Genomic DNA, 26,253 nt, shown 5'->3' with positions numbered 1-26,253 from the left:
CAGATCCCACGCCTTGTGGGAATGCGAAGCAGTCAGCGAGTACTTCTATGTTGCATTTTATGGCTTTGAGCCAAGCGTTACAAGGTGGAGCGATGCGTAATTTGTAGCGTTAGCTACTCTTGCCTAGCCGGATCCTATTTCGCGTGGATCCTCATGAGCCGTGCTGCGCATGCGCGAGGGTCAGTGATGTCACACAGCTGGCTCACCGGAGGTTCTGAGTGGGACGAGCAGCCGGCTCTGCACCTCATGGAGGAAACATGCTGCACCTGCATCGTAGCTAAGGTGTGAAAACCGGCCGCTCTAAGTTGGCCCCCATTCGCGATCCCGCAGCGGTGGCGCTGTAGTCGGAGGCGCTGCCAGCTTGCGCTGTGGTAATGCACTCGCGCATTGGCGTCGGCAGGATTTTGTCTTCGGGGGTGCAAACCCGTGTTGCATCGCGTATGGTGGAGTGGGGGAACGCTATTTACGCAGTAAAAGAGAAAGCTTCTTCCTGCAGGAGCGTTATATCTTTGACGACGTTTTCTAACATTATCACGCGATAACCTTTGATACATTGTAGTTACTCGTACTACTAAATGTACCTCCAGAGTGCGCCTTGCCTTGTCCATTTGTTCCTTGCCATTTACTCAATGCTGAATTTGCATTACACTCGAGGTCGCGCCGTCACGGAGCCAGTATGCTCAAAGTTGAATAGAAACTGAGACAGCAATTAGTTTCATCGCTTCAACAAAATTTAAGTAGCATCATTTTGTGAGCAATACACTGGTGGATACTCTTGTAGGTGATGCGCATGTATTCAATTTTTTTTTAATTTGTCCTCGCTTTATCCCTGGTTGAGCCCCTTCAAAGGCAAATGAACCCTCGACAGTGATGCAAAAGAATTTGACCACTGATATTGTCCATTCTTCACATGTTCGACGTAGCCAATTTCTGCAACACGCTCCTTACAGAGCTGCAACAAGCTGCCTACTATCTTTGAATGCAAGCGCACTCTGCTGAACACAAGTGTCAGCCTGCTTTACATATATCTGTGTCAAGTTGTATAGTAACTTTGATGGATACAGCAGCCCTCAAATATCCCATTTGCTAGTTATCTGACTTTGCAGCTGTCATGCAGTGGTTTCTATTAGCACAATGCACGCATTTTTGCAGTGTGTGCAGCCGTGCAGCCCGATAGCAGAATGCGCTTTGTAACTGCGTAGCCCGCTAATAAATACACAAGGTGAGCATCGCTGCGTTGCTCTTTATAGTCGATGAAAGTATAATAAATAAAATAAAACAGAAGAAGAAAATAAAACGTTCAGGTTATTTCATTTATCACTTGCCCGTGCTTGTCACAGACGCACGCAAAACCCTTTGCAGCACTTGAACGGGTTCAGTACATTTACCTTGTGTCAAAATGTTTTTTCACGGATGGCCGAATTCTCGCTGTATCAATCTGTCGGCCTTTGGAATTGCCCGCTTCCAAACTGCTAATCTGTCTGCATGCCGGCGCACGGGAAAGTGACACTTTTTCCGCACATGTTCTGCACACCGAATCGCAGTGCCTGGCACAAAACACGGTCCTTGTGTATATCTTCTTTGTCTCCGTGCGCTTGCGCGAATCCGTTAACATGGTCGCTGAGTTTCTTCTTTTTTTGTACACGTCATTCCTCTAAAGGAACACTAACGCAGGGAACTCGTAAAAGCACGTGCACGCCAACGAAGCTGACAAGCTTCGGCCGCAAGCGGCTTACACTGCCGTCTCCCCCATCTCCCATGCGAGCAGGCAGCGCCTCCGACTGTCGCGCTATATCTCGACCTAGCGGAGGGATCGCGCAACGCGGCACCTTCGGGCAAGGGAAACACGGCTCGCTTTTCACACCTCCCCATTCTAGCCACCCTATCGTAGCGAAGCGCGGTTCGTTGACAGTTGGCGTGGCGGCGCTGCGGTCGCAGTGGATTGGTGGTGTTCGCACTGGCGGCACTGGTTCGGACGTGTTCCAAGTATGTTCGTCGTCGCATATCACCTATTAGCTGCGTGAGCGCTGCTGCTGTTTTGTCTCTGTCTACTACTGTGCTGTGGTGGGAGCCTATAATGCCCAAATGACTGAGTGCCAACGACTTCGGCATGACTAAAGCTAGGCTTCGCCATTGCTACGCACCGGGATGCCGCACAGGCTATGCCGGCGTCAAAGCAGAAAGGAAGCTATCGCTTTTTAGCGTTCCAGCTCTCCAGACAAAGTTCCGGACAAAGCTCTCGAGAAAAACTGTGCAGTGTGTGAGCTCCACTTCGAGGACCGCTACATACTGCGTGAATACGTCCACATCATTGACGGCAAAGTGAGAATCGCCCGCGGTGTTCCTGCGCTGACGCCAGACGCAGTGCCTACAGTCTTGCCCAACGTTCCGAAATATTTGAGCACGAAACTGCCTACTAAACGCGCTCCTCGTAAACGGGAAGCGCCTACCGTGCCGGGACTCCAGAATAGCAAGAAAGCCTGCACGAGCACGCCTGTCGACGAGGACTTTGAAAGTCAAGGCGACGTGCACGACGTGTCGACAGCGTCGTTGAAACTAGAAAACTTGCGAGAACTGAGGACTCCATCTAAATATTGGTCGGTGCACCAATTCCCTGGCTATGAAGGCGCTGTTTATACACTGTCGAAGTTGGATACGTGCTCTGGCACTGTCACTTCAGAGAGGGCAGTCCTTTTTCACATGAGCGTGATCGAGCAGGCTAGTTACTTAACATTTCTGAATGGAAAGCTAGTCTCTGAAGGACTTGCAAGAACTGTATTGCAGGCAGAGGAAGCCCTTCTTCAAGCATCTAAATTTCTGAAATGCCCAGGTGCACTCAGCACTTCGTCTATTACCGAAGGGGATTTAACGACGAAGCTGCTGGGCCAGACAACTGTGTTGTCTGGCCCAGCAGCAAACATGTTGACAGAAATTTGCTTGTTCTGTTGACTCAAATGGTCGAAAATTTTGTAGACTTGGTCCAAAGCCAATAAGGGTCCAGATTTGCAACAGAAGGCCCACTTGACCGTAGTCAAGTGGGCCTTCTGTTGCAAATCTGGACCCTTATTTTCTCCTAATTGATTTATTCAATTACAGCAATCTTAGAAACCATTGTTTTCGGCCTTTGATTCTGTCAAAGCATTATTCTCGGTTATTCACTCTCACTCTGCACTCCCTACTTTGGTAGCCTGCACCATAGCGTTTATTATAAAATTTAAGCTCCACATTTTTTTGAAACCGTGGTTAAAAGCAATAAATTGTTTACGAGGTTAGCACTGGTAGTTAAATCTGTGTAGAGCATTCTCGGCATATCTGAGTAATCTTGCGTGCGGTCGCAGCATGCTCAAAATATTATAAGTAATTGCAATAATTAAAAAGGATACTAATTAAAGTATCCCGACAGTTTCGAGGGGTGTGCGAAAAGCTGCAAAAGTAGTACGTCAACGGCAGCTATCACTCTCGGGCGTTCAGACAAACGAACGACTGCCGCTGAAAATTTTCATGGTAGAAAATTAGCGCACTGACACCGCATTCACTTCTAATTTATGCAGTTGCCACCACGACACTTTTAAGTGGTCAGTTTCTTAGAGAAATATGACCGGATCAGTCGGTATCATTGACGCATCGCTGTTCGTGTTCTAGAAAGAACACGGAAAAGAATACACGGCACGCTTTCGTTGGAGAGCCTTATAAGTCACTTTGAATTTATTCTCACTTGGTTTCTTCTACCCTAATGTCTGTATTTAGATCCTGCAGAATAGAAAAACAGGGCGAAACGCGAGAAAGCGCGGCCGGTGCGCCCCGGCACGTTTGGTCGCGACCAATCCAGTTCGCCCGCAGCGCCCCCTATTCCGTCAACGAGTGCCGCCTCGGCAAGAGCGCTCCGTTCGTCCCACTCAGACCTTCTAGTACACTCTACCGGAGGCGGCATCTCATGCGCTCTCCGCCACCGCCGCGCGCGGCTCGCCGCTGCTGGTCTGCGCGTTCGGGAGGAGTGGCGTCGTAGCCGCGGCAGACACACTGGCGCCGGCGCGCGCGCAGCTATTCGCCTTCGCTGTGCAGTCGCCGTCTGACACTGTGCTGGAGCCGCTTGATAGCGTCTCTGACTGGCGTTTGCAGGTGGGTAACGCCATGGAGAAGGAGAGCGCAAATGCTGCTCAACGGCGCAGAAGAGCCGAGAAGCTTATCTCATTGGATCTCGTAGTAGTTGCCTGGCAATTAGCGGTTCAGCGTACGAAGAATGAACAGAAGAAGGCTAATAATCCTAGACAATCTGGAAAGTTAAAAATAATCAGCTGAACCTTTGCTAATGCTACGTATATCCTGCATAGCCGAGCTAAGCCACTGCAAATTTTTTGTATCAAGCTTTTGTTAAGTAGTCGTGTTTATGTAACCTGGGCAGCGGCAGACTATTTTTGCCCCGACGTAGAGGTCGTCTACGATGTCGACAGGCGATTTAACTGTCGTAGCATTTTAACAAAAACTGTGTATTCTGAAAAAAAAAAAACGCCGCGCGCGCGCTGTGTGTGCGTGTGTGTGTGTGTGTGTGTGTGTGTGTGTGTGTGTGTGTGTGTGTGTGTGTGTGTGTGTGTGTGTGTGTGTGTGTGTGTGTGTGTGTGTGTGTGTGTAGGCTTCGTTTTCGCCGTGTAACGTTCTAAGTAAAAATATGGCCTATACAGAATTGTATAGTATTTCTTGTTGGAAACATATGCAGAAAGTTTTATACGAGTAATTTTTATTTTAAGCGAGAAAAGAAAAATTAATTGAAAAATCACAATGTTGCGCGAAGTTTCTCTTCACTGCATAGTAAATGGGCGCAGGAATTCAGCGGACACCTCTATAGTGCATTTATAAATGCACTTATAAAGCCCACAATGTGAACATATTCCTCATGAAATAATCGGTCTTTTTTTTTCCTAATAAATGTTAAAAATGCTGCATTTGCGATGTTTCTACATGGCCAAAGGTAATATAAATTGAAAGAAAGATTAATAAGCTATCATTTTCATGAAAAACTGGCGCCTTCAGATTAAAGGAAGAAATGTGTCGCGGTACTGGCTAGAAAAAAATAATTTTGTGTAAATTATATTCTACGATACAGTTTCGTTTTGCGCGCGAAGTGTTCGAAGCGCTCTCGCGGTATCTCAAAATTTTTTTCTCAGAAATGTCGCTTGAATAACTACTTCCGTAGTTCAGATATTATAGCATGATTGTTTTCAGCAGGATTGGAGGTGGCAAAACAAACAAACAAACAAACAAACAAACATCAACAACAACAAAAAAAACACGTGATGTACAACTGAAGTAGATTGACACAAACACACACATACGCACGCGCGCGTGTGTGACGTCAATATTTAACGCAGCATTGTTAAATATTGACGTCCTCAAGCACGTCCTTTGTGCCTTCACTGCATGTCAGCTTCTCGAAGGTGTAAGCAGCGCTCTTCCCGTGAGGAGGAGGAAGTAACAGCTACTGCGGGCTCCGACGACGCGGTTTCGCCTAGGGCGACGATTTATGCCGCAGACATATTCGCTTGACAGTGCGCGAGCTTTGACGTCACGCTTCCGTCATGTCAATATTTTATAATGACGCGCACTTCTTGTGCTATCCCCGCAGCAGCCACAGCTCCGATTAGAATAGAGCAAACGTAAAGAAAGGCATAATTAAGAGGCCGAGTTTGGTTTGTGTAGCAGCATAAATTATTGCTTGCGTGAGGGAAGCAGAGCCACGAAGAGCAGTGTCGGCTCAGTGCTTGAAAACTGTGCTTCTCTGGCGTTTATTATAAGGATTTTCTGTGGTGTACCAAAGCAACACAGGAGCTTTGAGGGACGCCGGCGTGTTGTGGGTTAATTCGAAACAGCTGGGGTTCCTTACAGTCCCGTGCTTCAATACAAGGGCTTGTTTGTATTCCACCTCATGCGGCCTGAAATCGAACCCGCCAACTTGTTCTCCACCGCAGAAAGCCTCGATGTTTAGTCACTGCGTTGTGTCTAAACATCAGGTAACTAAGAGAGATGCCAATCTGAGAAATGGTATTCTACGAGTGGGGATAGTTTTTTTTACTACCCGCCGTGGTGGCTTACGGCTATATTGGCGCGCTGCTAAGCACGAGGAGGCGGGTTCGAGTCCCGGCCACGGAAGCTCCATTTAAGTGGGGACGTGTTTAGATTAGCACTTGTTCTTGTTCTTTTTTTTTCTCTTCTTCCAGGTTTGAGTGCACGTCGAACGTGGTCAACATTAATCCGTAGAGTCCCCACTACGGCGAACATCATAATAATATGTCGTGGTTTCTGCGTGTGAAGCCTTTATTTTTTTAATTCTTCGTCATTTTCTTTCATTCATTTGTTCGTCTAGACTTTTTTCCTCTCCCTCGCGTTGATTAGCTTGCCGTCTACATGTCAACGTAAAAACACCTCAGCTGAAGTAACGAGCACCGTATACAGCCGAGCTGAAACCTCCAGTTTTCGGTGAAAGTGTATGCGTGTGCTAGGTTGCTAAGAGGCAGTCCGTTATAAAAACTCTGCTTTTCTAAATCCAGACAATCGATGGGCCCAAACAAAACCGCCGAATTCCGGATCTCCTCTTGCTGTCAGCGGTCCTGCAAAGATGGTTTCACTGCATTATCACTAATTATGCGGCAAAGCCCACGTGCTGCAGGTTTTGCGTACTTTGGGAATAACACATATCGAGCCCTGCCATTAGTACCAGCCGTCGAAAAGCTCGTTCGAGTCGCTTTCAGTCAAGATCTGTAGATGCTTAAATAAGAACTTTCGATATGGAAATTACCGCCAATGTAGATTTATCGTTTTTCTCTGCCTTTTAAGGCCACTAGTCTTTCTTTTAGGTAAAACTGCAGCATGTTTAGTGACATAATTCAGATATAGTGTTTTTCTCGATAATATGTATTCTTACGCAGTGTCTTGCAGTTGTCGGTCTGCTCTCTCCCTCTTTCCTATGTGCCCTTGTGAATCTGTGTATGCATATGTAATAATAATAATAATCTCCCTTAAAATGTGTGAACGAGCTCCAAGTGTACTTTACAGTGCATGGACGACAAAGGCAACAGTACTGCATTAATTTTTTAACAGCGGAGCTTTTTAAGCTTTTTGTTAGGCCGTGCGGTGCGGACAGAAAACTGTGCCTAGCTAAGGCGATGCCAAGATAAGCTTAGTCAAGACTAGTTAATGTATAATTGAGCCTAATTATGCCAAACTTAATTAAATCAAGCCTAATAAGGCCTAAATAAGTTAATCCTATTAAACTATCCATAGTTAAGCTTATTGAACTAAACCTAGTAATATTAATTGATCCTGAATAAGGCTGACGGAGCTAAGCCTAATTAGGCCGAATTATGCTAAAGAAAGAGACAGAAAAAAAGAAGAAGAGAGACAAAGGAAGCGTGGCATAGCCATGTATACAATAGAGGAGCAAGGGGTGGGAAAGGGAAGTGATGGTGAGGAGGAAGGAAGGGGGAGGGGAGAGGGTAAAGCATATCATAGCAACACCTCCTATTGATCATAGCCATGCAGTGGCGTAGGCAGAAATTTTTTTCGCGGGGGGGGGGGGGGGGGGGGGGGGGGGGGGGGGGGGCATGAGATCCGGGCAGTAAGTGTGGTCCATTGTCATTTTGTGCTCTCTATTCAATGGGAGACAAAAATTTTGGGTTGGGGTGGGGGGGCACAGGCCTGGTGTGCCATCCTCTGGCTACACCACTGTAGCCATGTATACTACAGTAAGCAAGGGGGTGGGAAAGGGAAGTGAGGGTGCAGGTGAAGGAATGGAGGAGAACAAAACCACCAGCTGTGCTGTTTCCACAGTCTTCGCAACACTAATGTGTAGCTTTGTGTTATGAGCATGCTTTCTTTTTAATTTTCCTTTTACCCCATTAACTTAGTCTACCTAACTGGGTCATCCTGTTACTTTTATAACAGTGATAAGTATATAATAAACTGAAACAGAGCTGCTTTACACATTTCATGACAATTTATAGAAAATACGATGGTATCAATAAATTCATAGCCCTCCACTATGGCACCTCTCAAAGCAGAACTGTTGCTTTGACATATATGCAACATAAGTTTTTTATCATCTGTGCTTATTTAATGTAACTTTCCAAAAATTAGTCATGCCAGGCACAGTTACAAAAAGGGTGAGTGAATTAAGTCATGTAAAGAACTCAGTTCATGAATCAAGGCAAAATGCAGTGCTCATGAAAGCAATTAACCCATGATAACTATTAGTCTTATGTGCTTCTTTGAATGATGGTGATTCTTCATTGATATTGAATTTATGCAGAGAACCAGGAGGAAGGTGTTGTCCTGTCAGTTCCCAACAAAGTCATCCTTGACAGTGGCTTCTGGCTCAACTGTAGCTCACCTGGGGCACATTCCATTCACTGGTTGAAGGATGGCCAAGAATTCTACGAGTATTCCTCTACAGAGAGCAGCAGCCCAAAGATTGACAACACTGTTCCAGGCATCCATGTCAATGTGAGTTGCCTCACATCGAACTTAGTAGTTTGGATGCAGAATCACAAAATGTAATGAAGGTTGTATTGAGAGTGGCTGACTATGCACTTCTTCTTGAAATTTAACAAAGCACCTGCATTGCCACTTCTCTTTTTATGGGATACATGGAGGAAGCTGGAATACAGGTGCATTTACCAAAAGAATAAAGGCTTCTTTGTTCCTTTAATTTCGTAGTCAGATAGTTACTCTGCTGTGAAACTGCGAAAGAAACTTTCCTCAATCTTTCCCCAGGAGGATGTTTCGTATAGAGGCCATGTCTACCTAAGCCGTTCTGAACTTGCCACTGAAGGTACCTACACGTGCAAGGTGAAGCTGCCAAGTTATCGTACCAAGGTCTCTGAAAAAAAACTCCAAGTATATGGTGAGTTGCTCTGACAAACTGGCCAACCAGGTGTGTCCTTTGCTTCGTTGCTAGAATGTGTATGTGAATATGTACTTGTCAACTACTATATAGGGAGAACTTTATGCAACAAGGACAAAAAGAAAACAGAGGAGCATCAGGAATATAATGGAACTGGAAGTATTATGCACCATTATACAAGACAGTTCTCTTTTTCTTTAAGCTCTTCCAAGTAAGGACCCAGAAATCGAGAATCTTCGAACGGCCTACAAGATTGGAGATGCTATCAATGTTACCTGTTCTAATGGGCCATCAAAGCCTGCTCCCATTCTGACTTGGTATGTCAATGGTGGTCGGGTAAGTTCGACATACTGCCACAGTTTTAGTGCACTGCAACTGTAACAGACCAAGCAGGAGCACTCTTGTTGTTCATGTTGCTCTCACATAATGTTAGTCAATGCAACAGAATCAACATTCTGGCCTTCATTGGCATTTAAAATTCAATGTTTTGACAACGTACTCTAAAAAGCTACGATTATGTGGCGGGCACTTGGACAGTAGTTGGCTTTTCGTGAGAGGACACCATCAGAACTGTGGCTATGAGCATTTCGTGTTGCCCACAGAAAACAGAATTAGCAGTCATGTGCACTAAAAGGTTCATTCCCATACAACACAAAAAGAGCTAAAGAATGTCTAAAATATGTCCCTAAAGGATAAGTGAGACATCTAAATAAAACTTCAGTTTATACATTATCTGGATGTACATTTCTTAAAACCTCCTAGCTGTGCTAGTGCCACATTATTGGCGGTCTAGAAAACTACTTGAAGGAAGATTTTGGAGCTTTTTTATACCTTTATCTTTATTACAAAAATCAACACAACACTAATAATTAATATTTGATTATGTGATAATAAAAAAATTACCTGTGCTTAAAAAAAAAGGCAGGAGAGGGGAGTGCTGCCCCCAGTGGGATTCAAGATTGGGTCCTCCCATTTATGAGCTGGTTGCTTTAACCACAGCTTCGTGTTTAAATGTGAGCATACTGGGAGCATGCTGTGCATCTAATTGCAAGTGCATCAATGCAATATGGGTGTGGCGCTTTTCATATACTGTACAGGGGAGTCTAGTGTTGCACATGCTTGCAACCATATCATCAAGAAAATTTTTAACAGCGCGGAAAAAACACCTTCATCCCTTCGTCGCTTCGTGTTTTTTCCACGCTGTTAAAATTTTTCTTGGATGATGAATGACCAACTCACCCAAATGCTCGCATTAACCAGTTATGCAACCATATGCAATTGCAAAAAGACATCTACCTGATTTTCAGGACTAGTAAACCTCAGACACATTACGGAATGTGTGGTGCAAATGGGGCACATAAAACGACAGAGAAGACATTTGGCATGCCCTGTTTGCACTACACACCATGCAATGCAATACCAGTTATTCCATCAGTCTCTTCTTGAGGCACATACCTACATGTTACATGGAAGGCTGAAAAACAAACAGTTTTTACACTTATTTACGTGATGAATGGCATTGAGCTTAGTTGTGTGTAACACATTTATTGCAGGGCACGTTGAATGTCTTCATAATTACATGTAATTGTTTTTTGTTTTTGTTTTTTCAGCTTCCAGGATGCCATATTCATGGGTTATTTGTACATAATATTTTACGAAATGTAATGAAATGCACAGGCTTCAGTTCCTTTGGAGAATCAATGCAATGCAGCTTTTTAGAAGATATTGAACTTTTCCAAAACACTTTTACAAGTTTTAGAAACCTAGATATGTAATGCATGAGGATATATTAATGGTAAAAGACTGCATAACCTCTTGGAGTGGACATTTTTGACAATTTTTTTTTAAAAAGCTCTTGCCACAAACTTTTATTCATTTCATAATATTGTTTCGTTGTGGTAAAGAATTAAGGATGCTTATGCACTCTTCAAGTCATTTCACTTGAAGTTTGGTCTTTCATGTTTTGAGCCACTTTCATAAAGGAAGGGAAAAAAAGCGAAGAGGCCAAAAAAATTTTTTTTTGCTTTCTGCAACTTTCCCAAGAGGCCATCTCTGGATATGTTTTCTGGCATCACACGGATGTAGTTGCATGCTGTATGCGGTCATTTCATCATTTCATGGGAAGTTGCAAATCTGAATCAATGAGTATATTTTCCCTCCAGGTGGATGAAAATGTGACAGACCGAGCTGAAATTCCAACAGGAAAAGGCACCTTTTATGCAGTGGCCAGACTCGAGTTGCCAGCGGAGCCTACGCTCACAAATAACAAATCACTCATGCTGAAGTGCCAAGCATACATTGGTGACGAGTACTCCGGCAGTGCAGAACGGCTCATTGACATTCTCCCACCACAAGCATGGGCAGGCCCTTTTGGTATGTTTTCTATTGAAGGCTAATGATTTCTATTTAGACACAATGATCAGTTACAGACGTATGCATGCACAATTAAAGGGAAAATGGGTTGGAAGGTTTACATACTCCTCTAAGCTAGCTGAAGGAGACACAAATTTTTCCTGCAGCACCTGGTCTCTGGTGCAGCTCACAAGGTAATTTGGGAATACCGCTTGCATTGGTAATCTTGTTATTAAGTACCACCAAATCACTGGCAACTCCTAATGACACCGTGAGCATATGACCGCCAGTAAGACGTTTTCCTGGGGCCTCCAACCATCCCATGCACGGGCAGCCTTGTCTTGTCATACCGTCCACTTTGGCTAACATTCATCTTGTCTTATTCAAGTGAAGCGGTAGCACACACGAATGGCCAAAGTAAGAAAGCTTTAGTTTCACTATCTTTCTATCTTTGCTTCAAAAGGACAATCAGGGCTGTTTTATCTTGTGATCGAGATATTTGTTCATTTGGCAGTCCATCAGATTCTCAAAACTATTTGCCAGAGCCACAGCTCAAAAGAATCTAGGTGTTTTCTTTCATATTTCTTCAGTCGACGTCTGTCACCCATACATTACAACGAAAAAGACCAGGGTGTTCACTGCAGGAATTTTGGTTTTGAGGCTGACATCTTTGCCTTTCATAACATTTGAAAGTCCACCCATTGATCTGTTCCCTAATGTTATCCTTACTTGTATTTCTTCTGCAAAGCTACTGCCAGCATCTATTCTGGATCCTAGGAAAACATAGAGTTCTAAAACATTTATAACATCTTTATTTATCTGAATGCTCTGTGCGTCACCTTTTGTCATAACTTCAGTCTTCTTTGTTTAGAAAAAAGACAAGCCCTCTCACTTTCTTCTTTTACCTTTAGGATGAGTATTTTTTATGTCTTATATTCTTCCCACCACTACAATATAGTGCTGTCTGCATATCGTAAGCTGGTTACCTTTGTGCTTCCAGTCTTCACTCCTATATTCCAGTTTTTGGGGTCGCAGTTTTTCAGCATATATTCTTTGTGTAGATCAAATAGGTATGATGAAAGAATATGACCTTTTCCAAATCATTTTTGAAGCTTTTAGACCAATCAGTGTTACCAACATTTCTCTTAACAAGTGCTTCTTGTCTGGGGCGTGAGTCCCATAGTCGAATTATAAAATTTTCGGGGATGCCCATTTTCCTAAGATATACCAAGAGCTTGGAGAGGCCAGTGGAGTTGCTATGAATGATGAAACAAAAATACAAAGGCTTTTGGTATTTATTACATGTTTGCATCAACAATCTCATTTTCATAGGGATGGGTGAATAGTGAAATTGAGGTTCGAAGGGAATCCGAAGCGAATAGTGATTTGGTCGAATAATTTCGAATCGAATAGTTCTAATTGTATTTACCGCATAATATTAAGAAAAATGAGCATTTTTGTCATGACCCTTGCACAATATTTTTAAGGATTGGAACTAGGTATGAGTGAATGTCACTTTTTTGGTTTGAAATGAAGCAGCCTTGAATAGTATCAAGATTTGAATAGGGTGCAAGTTATAAGTGGACGTTACAATTTAAAAATTACTATACTTAGCGCAGATAAGCCCATATAACACGCCTTTAAACTTAAAAAAATATGTACATTTAACCTTGAAGTGTGGCTTGGCAGCAGTGCAGATTTCCCCTGGATGGATTGTTTCATGGCACAGCAACCAGGCACTGCAGTGAAACCACCTTTACCGGGGGTTATGTGCGGTCAAATGTATACATATATTCGTTCATTTTGAATACTTCGAAATTTCGAATAATCTGAATTCGTATCGAAGCGAATTCGAATACTGTAATATTCGTTCGAATATTCGAAACGCCCGAATATTCGCCCATTCCTACATTTTCACTATGTGGTCTCTAATACTGCATCATATTCACAAACCTGCTTGCTCTGTCGCCATCTCTCTCTTTGAGGACTCTCGCCTTTCCTGTAATACTTTGAACAGCAGTTTAGTAATGAGATTTTGAAAGGTGATGGTAGTTTGGGCATTCTTTTGCATCACAATTTTTATGCAGTGGTTTAAAGAGAGATTTTGTCCAGTCTATTGGCCATTCTGCTGTCTTCCAAATAAATCATTTTTAATGGCTATATAAATATTTGACGACTTTACGGGCAGTTGACATAAGCTCACATGGAGAGCAGTGAAGGCACCAATGAGTAAGGTTAACACCTTCTCCTGGCCCGCGTCCACTTGGTGTCCATGTGAACATTCACGCACATAGACACAAAAGTTATATGTGTGCAAGTCTGAGTGCTAGGATTTCTACATAAAGTTTTTGTCTAGGAGCCTTAGTGAGTGCACATCTCCTGCTTAGCCAAGCTGTGGTTGTGCATGGCCTAGTTGAGCACATATGCAGCCCACATACCTTACATTGGTGGTCTAGTAGCCTTGTATGTACTGTTATTTGGTGCACCTATTGTTGGAGGTCACATAATCTCAAGTTTCAGGACAAGTTAAAATGAGAGGCAGCATAAGGCATTTACTCACCGCTGCAATGCTCTTCATCATGCCAGTGTTGTGACATTGAGCGTTTGCAGTCATTGAGTTCATGTATCCCTGTACTGTAGTGCAACACAGTTTATTTATGGTAAGTGAATGTTCATTTCAATTTGTGCAGCTGATTAAACTATGAGGCATATTTCATGTAAATGTCTTTGCTATCAGTATATATATATATTTTTTTGCGAAACTGCAACTTTTTATGCCTAGTAGTTACACCAGTGAATAGTGTGATGCTGTGAAACAGTTATTTGAAAGGGCCCTGCAACACTTTTCCAAGTAGCCATGGAATAGCTTCACTAAAGGAGCTTATTACCTCACGAATCGACCACCACAAAAATTTTTAGAATACGTCCAGTACGAGCGGAGTTACAAAGATTTGTTGCACACTGTAATTGCTTTCTCTCTTCTCTCGTCCTGACGAAAGCGCTGGAAGCTAAGCAGGGAGGGGTGGCACGGGGGAAGAAGGTACGTCACGCGCACCTCATGACCTTGAGCACTTTTTCTTTTTCCTTTTTTTTTCTTCGAACGCACGGTGTACTTTCAGTGTGATCGTGCACGCGCACAAGTGACGGCCTCTCGCAGCAGCTGCAGTAACTACCAAGCGCGCCATGTTCAAATCAGCCAGTGGCGTGGAACTTGTGTCAGTGACGCAGTGATTTTGAGTCAATAGCATTTGTAAAGAGAAGAGGAGGCGATTTCTAGCTGACTTTAAGAATTTATTCTAAAACCCAGGCTGCGTGCTGCGCTACAATGTTTGGCTCGTGTGTTCTCGGGAGACTCATCTACCGATCGGCAGCGTTTTCTGACCATGCTGAAAAAGTGTTGCAGGGCCAGGCTGCGTGCTGCGCTACAATGTTTGGCTCGTGTGTTCTCGGGAGACTCATCTACCGATCGGCAGCGTTTTCTGACCATGCTGAAAAAGTGTTGCAGGGCCCCTTTAAGATTCATATCGTGGAATCATTCAATCAATTTGCAAATCCTAGCTTTGCATTTGTTTGCTCACTACAATCTTGTTTTCAGTGCAGCTGTCAATATGTCAGCCTGCTGTTATTAAGATGTCGTTTTTATTAATTTGTTCAAAAAGGCGCAGCCACATACTTTAAAATTAGAAGCATAGATATATTTACGTTCATTCATATTGGCTATAAATTGTTGTGTTTCATGAATTGAAAACTACATTGTCTCACAAGCCACAAAAATGAAAGTGATGAGCATAGTCAACTTCATGCAATATTGGTCTGCTTAAGTATGCACAGGATACTCTGTCTGCCAAAAATAAGAATTCAGAGCATCCTCAAAGCTATACAGATATCTTCTTGTCATGTGGGGTCCTTTATTTCTTGCAGGTTCCGGAAGCACGCAACTTGGCCCCTTCTGGATTATTGCAGCCTTTACCAGTGCTTTCGCAGTTTTCTGCTGTGGTCATTGAGTGTGGGCTAACCCCATTTCCACCTTGTATTATAAATGTACATAACTGTCAGAAGAAATATTTGTTTCTTGTTGAAGTAATAAAGTTAACTTGAAGAGTAGCTGTTGCTCTAACTGTTTAATATGTTAAATGTATTCCTTGGACCATTACAAATGCATTAAATGTGTTAGCTGCTGTTTTCTCCATGTTTGCCGAGACAGGCTAACAGCTTATTGTTCACTCTAAAAAAACGTATGGCATCATTGATTAACTTGCGTAAAGAAGAACTCAAGTGCCTGAACAGTTCTCTCTCACGTAGACCACCATGTGTGCCGGATTGGTAGGTATCACCTCTTGTTTGGGCATACGCAGATAAGTTTTTTTGTCTACCTTCTTTTCCGCCACTGTGCGCCTTTTTCATCTGTTAGTCTGCATTTGTAGTGTCTTGACTTCTTTCTTGTGTCCATGCTTGCACACCCATGAAAATACATGTAACAATGTTGTGGTGTAATACAGTTTGATTACTTTTTAACGAAACTCATTATTACGGAAGGTGCACATTATGGGCAGATTTGGCAAGGGCTAACGTGTCCCTTAGCAAGGAGGAACATCTTTACAATCTGCTGAGTGATATTGTATTAGGGAAAGTGTTAACTGTTAAGTAACTGACTACATCAAAAATGTTTTTTAAAAATTAGTGCAGCTTGGTTGCGTAACACAGGCTGATAAGCACATTTTATAGTCACAGAATCAATCATGGAAACATTCCTGGAGTAATATGCAAAGAAATTAAAAGGAACTGCAGGTAGCCATAGCCCTTAAATACAATGATTGTACCGGAGTGCGACTAGTCACTGCAACTTTCATTTTATTATAAAGTAGTGCATGAAAAGTAATATTTCTAAATTACCATCACTAATGAGGAAATAACTCAACCCTTCCAAGCCAAAGGTGCGCTTGACCTACCAATTTCTATCATTATTCCGAATGACAAGCCCTACTCGTCCATGCTAGTGCCAATTGCTGAAATCAGCATGAATGAGTCACACATGCATGCTCATTCCATCACCTACTGCAGAGTATAGGCAAATGTGCATATTAATTTGTAGTTTATTTTTTTTTGCTGCACTTCACTTAGGGGATATTTTTGAAGACCCTTGCATTTCGAGAAAATATTCTTTCTCAAAACCAGCTTTTTTATTCAATGTCTACACTTTCCAAGAAATATAGCATTTCTTTATAAGCATGCTTTGAATAGAATTTCTGGAAAATAATATTAAATTTGGGAAATTTTCTTCAGTTCTTCTGGAAAGATTACGGGAGTTGAAGCATCATTGAAAATGGAAACTTTCAACGAAACAAAAGCCCTGAACTAAGTAGACGTTGGCGTGACATCCATTGTATGCATGATCTCCAGAGAATTGTGGAAAGATTTTTAAAGAGGCAGTGTAACAGTTCCAGTGTGCCACTTTACCACGAACTCCAAAGGAAAAACAGAACACACCTAGGAAAAGAGCATGTTGAAATAAATGTGTAACACAAACAGTTAGTCCTTGGAATACCATTTCCAATGCATGTTCTGAATATAGCCATTCTTGGTTGTAGTTATTTACAATATTTATACTTATTGGTCATTGCTTCATGAATAAATTAAACAAACTTTAATTATTGACTATTTGGGGACAAGTTGAATCATTTTTATTTATTATTAGAAGGCATAAAGTAGTATTTGAAGACCCCAAGTAATTTGAGACCCTATGAAAGCAGCCCTGTTGTAATCTACTCGTATCACTTGATTTAACCCATGAAACATTGATTTATTGAAGCAAGATGGGATCTGCATATACCAAAATATTTCATTGTGGGATCTTGCAGACAAACAGCTTCAAAAGTTTATTGGGTGCAATTCTGTAAATATATGCACCACAAACACAACTGCACATACTTTCAGGCGCTGAAATCCACAAGGGTTATACAGTGAGTAGATCAGATGAAACATTACCAGGTGTGAACCTTGTAAGTGCTTTCTGGCAATTTTTAAAGGTGTTTGCAGCGCAAGCACGTCAGTGCTGAAGGACAGGCGACACAGTGAAGAATGGAAGGTAAAGAGGGACGTGTGCTTGCGCTGCAAACACCTTTAAAGGGACTGTCTACCGTCCTTCATTGCTTTTCTGTTTTGTACCGCAATAGAAAGCGTACCGCCTGAAGTATCCAACCTTGCCACGGTTTCTCTGGAAAGTGAGTAGAAGTTTTTAAAACACAATTTTTCGATCTGCGTTCGGTCTTCTTCCATTGCAGTGAAACGTGCCCTCAACACTGGTTGGTGGACGCGATGACGACTGTAGTGCCGGTAAAAATTAAAACCGAAAGCACATGTCATTTCTGTAGGATTACTTTATTTTCGCTGAACACTATTGTAATGAATGTAACAGTCGTTTTCAGCACCTAGCAGTTAAATGAAGCCTTATTATATGATTACAGAACATTTATTTTGCTGTAATCGCAGTCTATATATATATATAATATATATATATATATCCGTTTATTTTAGCACTGCTGCCGCAATCCAAGCCAAGTCGATTCATCAAAAAGAGACAATAAATGCACATCTTCACAGCGCAGCACATGTGAGACATCCTAACAACAATAAAGCGGCACAGTACGACCAGCACGGAGAGCCGCATGGCATAGCGCATGAGTTGAAGCAGGCGAAATCGAAGACTGCGCCACAAGCAGCGCCACCGGGCGCCTTTTTGGATGCGCAAGAAAAAAAAGCAAAAGATTGCTCTCTGACGTAACCGAAAGGTGCCTCAAGTGCGTAAAATACAGTTTCAAGTTGTACATGTTTGTTTTTAAGCAAAATGAGTCTATCTGCGAGGATTTCTTGTCCTACCAGTGGATTGAACCGCATCGCCGTTGGGTGACGCTAGCGGTCATTCTTTCGCCATTTTCAACATCAAATTAAAAATAAAATTCCTTCTTTATGTGGCGAAAGCATGCTCGTTGCCGCTGATGTGACGAATGATCTTCTCATTTGCACCACAATCAGAAAAATTTTTCTGAGCGGTAGACAGTCCCTTTAAAAATGCACTTTCAGCAACTGGCCATTCTTCTGTAATGCTTTCTTACAAGTTTCACACTCCTTTCGTTCTGGAACTTCACACCTAAGGTATCTTCGTGGTTGCTTGCTATTCACAAAATTTTCTTGTTGCCTCTTAAGAAAAAGTATGTCATTTTGAAGACAAGTAGAAAAAAAATGGCTGCAATCTATGGACAAGTTGGAATTTTGTAGGATGGCTACAGTCAAATTACCTAATCCTTCACTTTCTTTCTGCAATATCCATAGATGATGTGCACTGCACCTGGAACACCAATAACCTCCAGCATGGATAAAACTTTTTGGCTATAGTGCACTTGGTTTCATGGTAGCATGTTTATGTACAATTCACCACTAATATCAATTCCATCTTTCCTCACAGTCAATGATAAGTACTAGTGGCAACACATGCTTTCGTAACTCCACTACCAACATCAACAGCTACTATACGAGGTGCTTGAATATTTTGCACGGAGCTTCATATGGCTAGTACATGTGCAGTGGAAGACACAATAGGATTAGCCAACATAAAATAGATTTAGGCAGCCCACAGAGTTCACACAAAGTTTTTGAACTGTGAAAGTACGTAGGACTTTAGATATTTCTTATATCAGAGCTATTTCAACCTTATCCACACATGCTCCTTATGCCTCACTACTGCAGCCCCTGCAGGCAGTAAATTCGCATGCTTTCTCATTATAAAATATGTTGCATAGAGCCATAGTCCACTTCGTATGAAGCACCAAAGTGACTGCAGTTACTAAATGCAGACGTAAAGGCACCATGTGTGAAGCATTTCTGAAATTCATGGTTAGCAGTCAGCTTACTTAGGTGGTTATATGGGTTTCAGTAGAGCTCACACACCACAGAATTCTGCATAACACAGTCAAGCAACCACAGCTCTCTCGGAGCCCTCTCTGCCCTTACAAGCAAGGTGAGGAAAAGGTCACAATAGAACATTCATTCTGGTAACAATTGTTTTTTGCATTGATAAGCATGAGAGCGGAGGTTCGATTCCTGGCCACGGTGACCACATTTTGATAGGGGCGAAATAAAAAAAAATGCTAGAATACTCAGATTTAGGTGCATGTTAATTAAAGAGCCTCAGGCGGTCAAAATTAATCCAGTGTCCCACTAAGGCATGCTGCATAATCACAGTGTGGTTTTCACACTTATAATACCAATATTTAATTTTGAACACTAATGACGTCTATGTCATGTGCTTTGCCATAGCAGCTAGCATGGCTAGGAATCATGCTACATTTTGTCTCGCCTCCTCCATGTGCCCTTTAATAAAAGAAAATACGTTTACCACTGTACCCAGGTACTTGCAGAAGCTATAAATTTACTGCAAGGCCACAACTGTATATCAGCTAGAGAATTCCAAATTATTGTTTGTGCTGAACAGTGGAAACATCTGCTTTGAAGCCAGGGCTTTCATAAGAGTTTTCAGCTCTTCAGTCACCGCACCCCCTTCCTTTGGCAAATTTTTTTTTTCTCTTTCTGGAAACTATAACATAGGACACCAGACAGGCAATCACAGTAATTTACTAGAGCTGTGTGAATAGCAAAATTTTGGGTGCGAAGCGAATCCGAATAATGAAGTGTGAGTGCGAATCGAATCGAATATTTTTCGAATATTTCGAAGCGAAATTGCAGAAGAAAAAGAGCGGATTCCTAAGCATACTCTTATGAGATAGCAACATGAAAGTGTTTCTTTTCGCTAGGTTGATGAAGCACTGACGGGCTGGGGTGGTGTTTCATAGTTGTCTTATCAAGAATGAGGCAATGTAGAGGCCGAATTCCATTTATGTACATGATTTGGTGCAACGAAAGTGTTGCCGGCAACACTTTACACGTGATAGGCAAAGATGCCATTTCCTCAGCCTCTCCTCCTCTTTCAACTTCTGTGGAAGCTCAACTGATGTGGCGGACAAGCGTGTGCTCCCTTCAAGTCCGGAGTTCCAACTCTGCCTCATAGACGTCGATATATAAGAACATCTGAAATTTTGGATGCTAAAAAGCTTCGGCTTCCGATTTTTTGGACTTCCTGCCCAAATTTCAGGTCCAAAAAAGCATTAATTGAGCCCCCACCTCTGCCACATCTTTCATCTCCATGTTGGGACCAGTGTTTTCTTGAGTTAGTACATTTGCGACTGTAGCAGAGCTTGAAAGGCAGCTATGGGATGTGATGAGGTGAAGCATATTGAATATCTAGGAACCACTTCCAATCGGACATTGACTGTGTCTTGCAATAAGGTACGCATTTGGGCTGGTTGGTTCATGATTAACTTTAGAAACAGCGCTAAAAGACAGGACAAAGAAGAAGCATGTGTCAGCCTCCCCTCGATCTCCCTCCTTCCGAAGGAGTTGACGTTTCTGTCCGATTGAGGATTTTTTGGCCTCTGCGCAGGCTAATCAATTTTTCTTTGTTTCTGTGCTTTTGTTTCCTTGAGATTGTGGCGGAGTATATATATGCAGACTGGAAGAATAAAACACATTTGGTTGTTAGATCAGCGCCGTGGTTTGTGTCCTTTCTTTGTCCCGTCTTTTAGCGCTGTTTCTAAAGTTAACTGTGTCTTGGCAAAGTTAGACCGTAAGGGAGCTTGAAAGGCAGCTTTGCCGCAATACCGGGGTGTGATGAGGTGAAGCTTATGGAAAATCTAGGGACCACTTCCGATCGGACGTTGACTGTGTCTTGGCTAAGTTCGACCGTAACGGAGCTTGAAAGGCAGCTTGCCTTGCCGCAATACGAGAGTGTAATGAGGTGAAGCATATTGAAAATCTGAAGGGGTCACTTTCAATCGGACGTTGACTGTATTTGTTTTTTGGGAAGTTCGAATAGTTCGAATATAAAATTCCAGTGCGAATCGAATCGAATAGCAAACACTATTCGAAAAATATTCGAAATTTCGAATATTCGCACACCCCTATAATTTACCTTATGCACCATATAAAGGATAAAGAAACTGACAAGCAACCGAACATGCCTAGAAAAGTGAAAAGGTTTCCACAACTACCTTGGACTGTACCGAGGCCATACTCAGGGGGAATAAGACAACCCAAAAATTATTAGTGATGATATAGTACTCCTCAGCACAACTTGCATATGTCATATGTATATGCCAATATAACATCTAGTAACAATTTTACACTATTATATGTCAACGATGAACTTCATTCATTTGCAAGAAAAAGGCAAGTAGAGATCTTTCAAGATGGTAAGTGTTTCCTGCACAACACCTCCAAAGAGTAATTCCTGGTTACAGCCCAACACAGTGCTACACAGTCACGCAACTAAGTTAGTAAAAAGAGATAGACCGCTCCCTTGCCAAGGTTTATTTTGTGAAGCACTAGGACAGCGTACTTAAGTGTCATCTGCAAGAATACTTAATTTGAGCTCAAAAGGCTCTACACAAAATAGCAGAGATCACCAAACTTTAACAATTCTGTAAGGCCAGTAAATGCACATGCATTTCATCGACACCGTTCAGAATTTCCTGTAGCAAACAGGCACCCCTGGCAGCACGCCTCAAAAATACAGCAAGGCAGACACTACGCCCAGTCTTAGAATGAAATGTGGCATCCTGTGAGCTGCCCCAAAAGTATTTCTTGCCTCTGCTCTTTGTGAAGTCATCTTCTGCCACATAGAGCAGAGAGCAGGCACATTCATTCAAGAGACACTAGGTCTGTACTCTGGCTCACTTCCATGGATTAGTAAGGGTGGCACCTTTTTCTATTTTGGCATGAGAAACATCAATATCTTCAACTTGTTTTTCATGAATGCACACAAATTTAACAACCAAAATGATTAAGAGGCTTTTCTTCTGTGAATACATTATTACTTGAAATGGCTTTCACTTTTTTTTTTTTCTCAGTTAAACTGGTACTTGAAAATAACTTTGCTGAGTAATGGTGCCGAGTAAACTGGCATTGAGAATCAATCCACTCTAGTTTGTTTGCACATGTACAGTCACACTCAATATGACTTGCAACCCGGGAGCGCGTGGCCTCACGAACTCAAACATTGCGCATGGCTTCCACTACCCTTTATTTCCACAACTAAATGACGCTGTGTCCATAGGTCGGCAAAAAATGTGGAGCTCACTCAGACTCACTCATAAAATGTATTTTGTCCTTAGAGCTCACTCGGACTCGGACTCACCAAATCTTTCCTCAACCGGACTCACTCGGACTCAGAGTCACTGAACTTTTTCTCAGCCGGACTCAAACTCACCAAAATAATATTCACTCAGACTCGCTCAGACTCACGGCTCTATCTGAATCTGAGTGAGTCAACTCATGAGTCCGTTAGCGTATAATTGGCTTTTTCGACCATGGTGTCAATGCTCTTTAACAATAATACCTTGCATAATTAGTGCTCTACTTGGCACCTTTTGATCTCGTACCTTCAAGTACGAGTTATCACTGGTTGCAATCCAGTAAAGACATTTTTTTTATTGAAAGATGTGCCTCACACGATATATTACTATCAAGAACTTCCTTTGAAAGAATTTGCGGGGGGCAGGTCAATCTGCCCCCCCCCCCCCCTCTCCACAACTCACGACCTTATTAATAAATATTGAACGGGCGCATGAACTCTAATTCTTCGAAGTATGTGTGATTCGACGGGAGTATAAACGTGAGCCGACATAAGGCTGATAGTAATGCTGAAGTTGTGTAGATAGAACCATAGGTCGGCAAAAAAGTGTGGAGCTCACACAGACTCGCCAAAAAAATATATTTTGTCCTTAGAGCTCACTCGGACTCGGACTCGCCAAATCTTTCCTCAACCGGACTCACTCGGACTCAGAGTCACTGAACTTTTTCTCAGCCGGACTCACTCGGACTCAAGCTCACCGAAATAATACTCACTCGGACTCACTCAGACTCACTCACGGCTCGATCTGAGTCTGAGTGAGTCGACTCATGAGTGACTTTGCCGACCTATGGCTGTGTCACTTGGGGATGATCCCCAACAAGAAAATATCATTTAGTTGTGGAAATAAGGCCAACTTTGAACCATGCACAATCTTTCAGCTCGTGAGGCCACGGGCTCCCATGTTGCAAGTCATATTGAGCGCGACTGTACTTATGGCATTAAAAAAATAAAAAAGCAGCTTATCTTTGAGTAAAAGAGCAATTTTTGCTTCCAGAAGTTCCATAGGATGAGTCAGGTGTTGCTTCAGAGGCATGACATCTAAGAACTGGTCTAATGTTGCAAGAGAAAAACATACATATATGAATCCACTATCTTTTTTTTTACACCTATAACACACATTTTTACTTTCTTTTTATTAGACAGAACTCGGTTTTCTTAGTCCATTTCTTGGCTGATGCAGAAGAAACAAATGCTTACACACGAGGCTGAAAGAGGATAATGACACCAGTACATGCATTCACAGTAACCTGCTGGCCAATATACATTTCTATTATTATTAAGCACTGCTTAGTGAATGCCTCAATTTATGCGACAATATACATGTCAGCAATATATTTCAAGATATCATAAACAACTTTACAGTGACCTTCCTCATTTTGTAAAATTGTTACAGTGAAACTGATGTTAATTTATTCTATCAAGATTGCAAGCTCATTGAGCTTGATGCTAAGACAAAGTGGAATTGTACCAATTTTCTTTATATCAGAAAATTTGCGATTTAGTTTGATAAAACCAGGGCTCTGCAACAGAGGCACCGGTACTTGCTTGCCTGAATAATGAGTGCTGGTTCCAATGAAGCAAACAAGAAGCCTATTTCCTGGCACAATATGGACAAACCGACTAGGCCAATATACTAAGTGCTCAAAGTGTATATTATATATATATACTCACACATATACAGCCACAACTGAGTGCAGCAATATTGACAACAGGCGCAAGATGTACTTGTAAAGCTTTTTTTTTTACTAGCTTGTAAAGCATCACAGGCACGCAAAGCACATTTTCTGAAAACATCACAAATGCCAGAGAATTTACCTGAGTAGGCGGATTGTGGAATGCTAATGTCTTAACATTGACGGACGCTACTTGTGAGCACAAGCTTGGTACATCTTACTCAAAGAGAAGCATTGTCAGAGTAACTATCACCGACAGTATAAATCACGCCTAGCATTTCTTTTTACAGCAATACAGCCTTGAAACTATGTGTACCTTCCACGTATTAATGTGAAAGGTCAGGACTAATGCGAAAGGTCAGGAAGTGAGGGCTACTTTTGTCTGCTGCAGCTTCCAATAGCATTCAACAAGTGGATGTAAGATGCGGTTCAATTTAGTTCGAACCTGCGCATCTATTGGCAAGCCAAGTGAAGTCTCAGCACCGGCATGCCAAGCAGCATACACAAGTGCTTCACTTTGCAACTGACCAGAGCTATTTCGGTACCATGTGCATCCAGACACACTCAATTGGTACACTCCTTCAGTGGTCCAAAAAGCCCATAGGCTTGGCAGCACACCACGGAAAGTTCCCTGCAAGGTCAATTCTTCCAGCAGGGAGCCACTTGTTAAGTCATAGAATTGCACAGCAGATTCTTCAAACAGACAGAGAGTCGACGCTACTACGTAGCAGCCCAGAACACGAGGTGACACATCTTGTAGTATTGTCTGCCGCAGAACTTCTCCTGACGAGCTCAACATGATGACCGAGTTGTCCTTTAGGAGGAGGTACAGGCAGTTGGCCAAAGGGGATACACAACTGTGGTGCACAACAGCAGCATGTGTTTGCACCTGCCAGAATCGAATGTGCCTCTTGTAGAAAGCAGCCACGTCTAACGGAGATGACAGTGTCGTAGTTAACAGCACTGCCTGTTTTGCCAAACAGCCCATTTTAAAGTCATAAGCATAACCAAACGAAAGATAAATATTCGGTGGATCTGGCAAACATGGGATAACTATTGCAGCACGTCGTAACACATGCAAATGGAAAGGCGGTAACCTGTGGGCCAGACACTGTACGTTCGGGAGGGCGTCACTGTCCGTTGAAAGGGAGCACTTCCACAACGAGTATCCCACTTCGTCGCGGAATTGGCTTGATCGCTGGATCCAGAAGAGACTGCTTCCGGTACAGGTGCTGGTATATTCGACAGTGGAAGTCTTGTCCAATGGCAGATGAAACCTAATACCGTCGATCCAACCATCTTCACGAGTGTAGTGCAAAGTGCGGACACTACCGTCATCGAAAACAAGAACAACAAGATTGCTACTAGCACTCAGTAGATCTCGCAAAGGTACATCCAGCGGCATCTTAAATGGCTTATCCTGGCTGGACGGAGACATGCTAACACGGCACGCGTACAAATTTTCATCACCGTTCAATATGTAAAACAAATGGTTCACGCGCACACACCACAACTTCACAATGCTGGCTGGCTCCAAGTTTTCAATAGGCAAAGGTACCGGCACAGCTTGGTAACGATTGCGTTCGTCCGAAGAAGTGATGAAAGACAACATGGCTAGGTCGGCTAGGTCAGCGCAGCACAGGTATGGCACAGGATCTCCACAAAACCGCTCACTTCAACCACAGCTCTGCTGATTGATGAACTGACGTTTGTTGTTTCCTTTCTTGCACGAAGTTTGTCACACCGATTCATCACCAGATTACAACTTTGATTATTAGCACGACCGGAAAGAAAAAGGAGTTTTAGAACTTTATCCTCGCTTTATGCGCGGCACAAAGCACAACCATGCAAATTGACCCGCGGTCCAGAGAAAGGGATGGGTTCACGACCTACTTCTACAGTAGTGTTCTACTCGGTTCTACTTCGCTCACTCTCCGACGTCTAGCTCATTCGACTAACCGGCAGAAGGAAGCGGAAACAATTGCTTCAAGCATGGACGAATGGCAAATGGTTTCAATCATGGAGGAATCATGGAGGAAGAAAAATCGTTTCGGCCCTCCACGAAGGAGGTTCTTTTCCTTTCTCCATGGGGC

At 42.7% G+C, this 26,253-nt stretch overlaps 2 protein-coding genes across 2 annotated transcripts in view; one reads left to right on the top strand and one right to left on the bottom strand.

Moving 5' to 3' along the window:
* LOC119379258 (uncharacterized) overlaps positions 1–15,349 on the top strand; it is a 116,302-nt gene extending 100,953 nt beyond the window's left edge. The window contains exons 6-10 of the mRNA XM_037648506.2: positions 8,300–8,493; positions 8,764–8,893; positions 9,096–9,229; positions 11,056–11,266; positions 15,167–15,349. Of these exons, the coding sequence (XP_037504434.1) occupies positions 8,300–8,493; positions 8,764–8,893; positions 9,096–9,229; positions 11,056–11,266; positions 15,167–15,249 (752 nt within the window). The 3' untranslated portion in view covers positions 15,250–15,349. The remainder of the gene's footprint in view (positions 1–8,299; positions 8,494–8,763; positions 8,894–9,095; positions 9,230–11,055; positions 11,267–15,166) is intronic.
* A 6,852-nt stretch (positions 15,350–22,201) lies between these two features.
* On the bottom strand, positions 22,202–26,177 carry LOC119379257 (uncharacterized). The gene has a single exon (XM_037648505.2). The coding sequence runs from the start codon at positions 25,770–25,772 to the stop codon at positions 24,519–24,521; it is 1,254 nt and encodes a 417-aa protein (XP_037504433.1). The 5' UTR covers positions 25,773–26,177; the 3' UTR covers positions 22,202–24,518.
* Between the last annotated feature and the right edge of the window lie 76 nt (positions 26,178–26,253).

Source organism: Rhipicephalus sanguineus, chromosome 1 (genome assembly GCF_013339695.2).
Source record: "Rhipicephalus sanguineus isolate Rsan-2018 chromosome 1, BIME_Rsan_1.4, whole genome shotgun sequence".
NCBI lineage: Eukaryota > Metazoa > Arthropoda > Arachnida > Ixodida > Ixodidae > Rhipicephalus > Rhipicephalus sanguineus.
Note: the sequence above shows the minus strand (reverse complement) of the source record. Positions and strands in the feature narration are given on the sequence as shown.